At 45.3% G+C, this 3,785-nt stretch overlaps 1 protein-coding gene across 1 annotated transcript; it reads right to left on the minus strand.

Moving 5' to 3' along the window:
- Nucleotides 1–1,135: 1,135 nt before the first annotated feature.
- LOC101526002 (mitochondrial intermembrane space import and assembly protein 40-like) lies at nt 1,136–1,911 on the minus strand. Its single transcript, XM_036494925.2, has one exon. It carries the CDS (start codon nt 1,761–1,763, stop codon nt 1,515–1,517), a length of 249 nt encoding a protein of 82 aa, XP_036350818.2. The 5' UTR covers nt 1,764–1,911; the 3' UTR covers nt 1,136–1,514.
- Between the last annotated feature and the right edge of the window lie 1,874 nt (nt 1,912–3,785).

Raw genomic sequence — 3,785 nt, forward strand, 5'->3', positions numbered from 1 at the left:
ATTTATATATATGATAATATTTGATATGGCATCTCTCAGGTAACCATGTAATCACAACAGTGATTCACCAATACTTTCCTCAACATGCACACTGCATGCAAGAAATTGCATAAGATAGGCAACACTTCATTCTAAAACAGGCTGGTGGCATATGATTTTTGTGGGCTTACATAAGTGATTTGAGCACATTTTAAGGTAGGCCAGGCTAAGCTATAATATTGGATAGTTTAGTAAATATGATCTTAAGGTGCTTTTAACTTACAGTGGTTTACTGGGACATAAGGCTCCTGTGAGGGGAAGGGCATCTGTACTATCATAGAGCCTTCCCACCCAAGCCTGTTCTGTGTTCTGCCCTTTCCTGCCTTCCTCAGCCACCACTGGTCTTTCCGTTGTTTCCATAGCTTTGCCTTTTCCAACATATCATGTAGTTGGAATCAGCAGAATGTGCTAGCCTTTTCAGATTGACATTTTCTCTTAGGGCTACATACTTAACAGGGGCTGACATTGTGGTACACTGAACTAATCTGTGTTTGTGATGCTGGTGTGGTTCGAGTCCTGGTTGTTCTGCTTCTGATCTATTTCCCTGCTAATGTGCCAGGGGAAGTAGCAGAAGGTAGCTTAAGTGCTTGGGCCCCTGCACCCATGTAAAAGATACCAATGGAGTTCCAGGCTCCTGGGTCAGTCTGGATTGGCCGCAGTCTTCCCTCCCTCCCTGCCCTGCAAACTCCATTCTACCTTTCAACTCAAACAATCAAAAATTTTTTTTTTTCTAAATCATGTCTTACTTTAATTGAGCTCGTCATTCGCACTCTTGGCTGCCACTCTGGTGGCACGCAAGTCCCCGCTTCTCAAGCACACAGCATCTGGCCAGACTGACACCAGTCTGAACCTGGACCCCAAACCAGACCTTCCAACAACAGTGAAACAGCAAAAGCAAAAAGCAGCTTTCCTTTCTCTTAGAAAGGGATTGTGAATCAGAGCACCCCAATCGCCCCCTTCCAGTCCAGGAAAACCAAGTTGAATGCAAACACAGAAACCAAAATGCATCAGGAACAAAGTATGGCACTCTCATACACACAAGGTCAAACACACGCCTCACCATCCGGCCTCCTCCTCCAGGAATGGCCCCGCTATGGCTCCAATTTCCCTAGGAAATATATCCACTGAGAGATATGATAAAAGAGAATAAGTCAGCTCACAAGAAATATTCCTGGTAGTCATTTTTGGTTGCTGAGACTATTCAGCACATTATTTCAAAGTGGCAAAACTCGGGGCTGAGAGAATTCTGAAGTGGCAGCTATAATCACTGATAGGTTTACGTAAGACACACATACACACACTCCCCATTTCTCCTTCCAGTGTATACATCAAGGGGCCAAATCCCCAATCAACACAATAAGTTATTTTGTACATTACAGTGCAGAGAGCAGCCAGAGGTGGATGAAAAAGCATTGTGTAAGAGGTCCGTGTCACTTGGAGGTGGGAGGCCCGGAGCCCAGCACCTGAGGCCTTCATTAGCTGGGTCCCTTCTCTTCTTTGGTGGCAGGGGCCTCACTCACAGCTGCTTCGGCCACTCCTTCTGCTGGCGTTTTCTCTTCCTCCTCTTCCTCATCCTCTTGGGGATAGAGATCTGGGTATTTCTGCATACACTCCTGCATGGCCCGGAACTGGTCTACACAGTCTGATCCCTTGAGCTCCTCCTTGCTATAGTGGAAGCAGGAGAAGGCGGACTTGAACTGCTCCCTGCAGGGGCCACTGGCCATGCCGCCAAGGCAAGGGCAGTTCCAGTTAATGTCTCCATTGGGCAGTATCAACCCATGCTCCTCGTAGGGGTCGTCGGGGTCATCAGCCACCAGCTCCGCACTGCTTGGAGTCTCATGATCTTCTTTGGTCACAAATATGATTCGATCCTTCCCTGCTCCCCCAGGCTGCACGGCTGACCTGGTAGCTGAGGCTGCGGTCTCACTGCACGAGGGCTGGGCACTTCCTGGCGGCAGTACGCCATGGCTGCGCCCGGCGACTCCGTACCAAATATTTTTTTTTAAAGATTTATTCAGTTTATTACAAAGTCAGATATACAGAGAGGAGCAGAGACAGAGAGGAAGCTCTCCCGTCCGATGTTTCACTCCCCAAGGGAGCCGCAACGGCTGGTGCGCGCCGATCCGAAGCCGGGAACCTGGAACCTCTTCCAGGTCTCCCACACGGGTGCAGGGTCCCAATGCATTGGGCCGTCCTCGACTGCTTTCCCAGGCCACAAGCAGGGAGCTGGATGGGAAGTGGAGCTGCTGGGATTAGAACCGGTGCCCATATGGGATCCCGGGGTGTTCAAGGTGAGGACTTTAGCTGCTAGGCCACGCCGCCGGGCCCAATCAAATATTTTTTAAAAATTTAGTGGTTGATCCACTGGTTGACTCCCTGAATGGCTGCAAATGGCCAGGAGCCAGAGGCTTTTTCTAGGTCTCCTATGTTGATGCAGGAGTCCAAGCAACTAGGCCGTGTCCTGCTACTTTCCCAGGCAAGTAGTAGGGAGCTGGATCAGAAGTGGAGCAAGGTAGACTTGAATGAGTACCCATATAGGATGTCAGTGTTACAGATGTGGCTTAACTCGCAATGTAAGAACACTGACACTAATAAATAAGTCTAAAACAAAACAAAAACTGTAGCTTTTTCATGGTTTTGGTAGCTTGCATCAACTTTTTAAATATCTAAATAATGTTATACTGTATTATGGAATATATATATATATATATATGTCCATTTGCCTACTGAATATCTTAATTGTTTTTATTTACTGAAGATTTTGCAAATTTACTGAAGAGGCAGGGAGGTGGATAAAGAGCCAGAGAGAGAGAGAGAGAGAGAGAGAGAATAATCTGCTCATTCACTGCCCAGATACCCACCGTAACTGAGGCTGAAGCCAGGAGATGGTAATCCAGTCCAGGTCTCCCAGGTGGGCAGCAGAAACCCCTCCATGTGAGCTCTTCTTGCTGCCTTCTTGCATCTGTATTACCAGGAAGCTGGAGTCAAGAGCTGAGACAGGATTGAAAGTCAAATGCCATATGTGGGACTGTGTTTGTCTTAACTGGTAGCTTCACAGCCCACTGCTGCTACTATCTTTTAGTAGTTATGAGTAAGTAAATTTGCATGTAAATTGTAAGTAAACATTCATATGCTGACTTTTGGTGTAGACATGTTATATCTATATTATATGTTTATATAAAATATATTTGTATGTATAGATATGTATCTGTGGCTATATATGGTGCATATTTAATTAAGTTTATTTCTGATTATGAAAAAAACATGCTTTATTGTAGAACATTTGGAAAATATTAAAAGGAAGAAAGTCTTAAGAAAAAAAACTTTAAAAGTCAGCACAAGCCTATTTATTAGTTTAACATAAGAAAATACATGAAATTGGAACTGTCTTGGAAATGTGGGACATCTGGATGTTATATGCCGTAACAGTCAGTGGTAGACAGGAATCATTTAGAACATTCCCAGTCCTGGTTCTGCTTCCATTAAAGCTGCCTTAAGTGGCTTTTTATGATATTCCACATTCAGATGAATACTATCTGCTTTGCAAAATGGCTGACTTGGAAACCCTCTGTGTCTAGGAGGTTCTAAAATGCTTGCCTCAAAAGAAACAAATATATATTTGTAGTGTTTCTCAGTGCTGGTACGGGAAGTCCCACCCTTGGCATGGATTGCAGTCAGTCCACTGCCCGTGGAGTTTATGAGGCTCAGTGTGAGTGCTTGGGGTTCTGGGAGCCTTCATCTCTTGG

This window comes from Ochotona princeps, chromosome 3, assembly GCF_030435755.1.
Source record: "Ochotona princeps isolate mOchPri1 chromosome 3, mOchPri1.hap1, whole genome shotgun sequence".
Lineage (NCBI taxonomy): Eukaryota > Metazoa > Chordata > Mammalia > Lagomorpha > Ochotonidae > Ochotona > Ochotona princeps.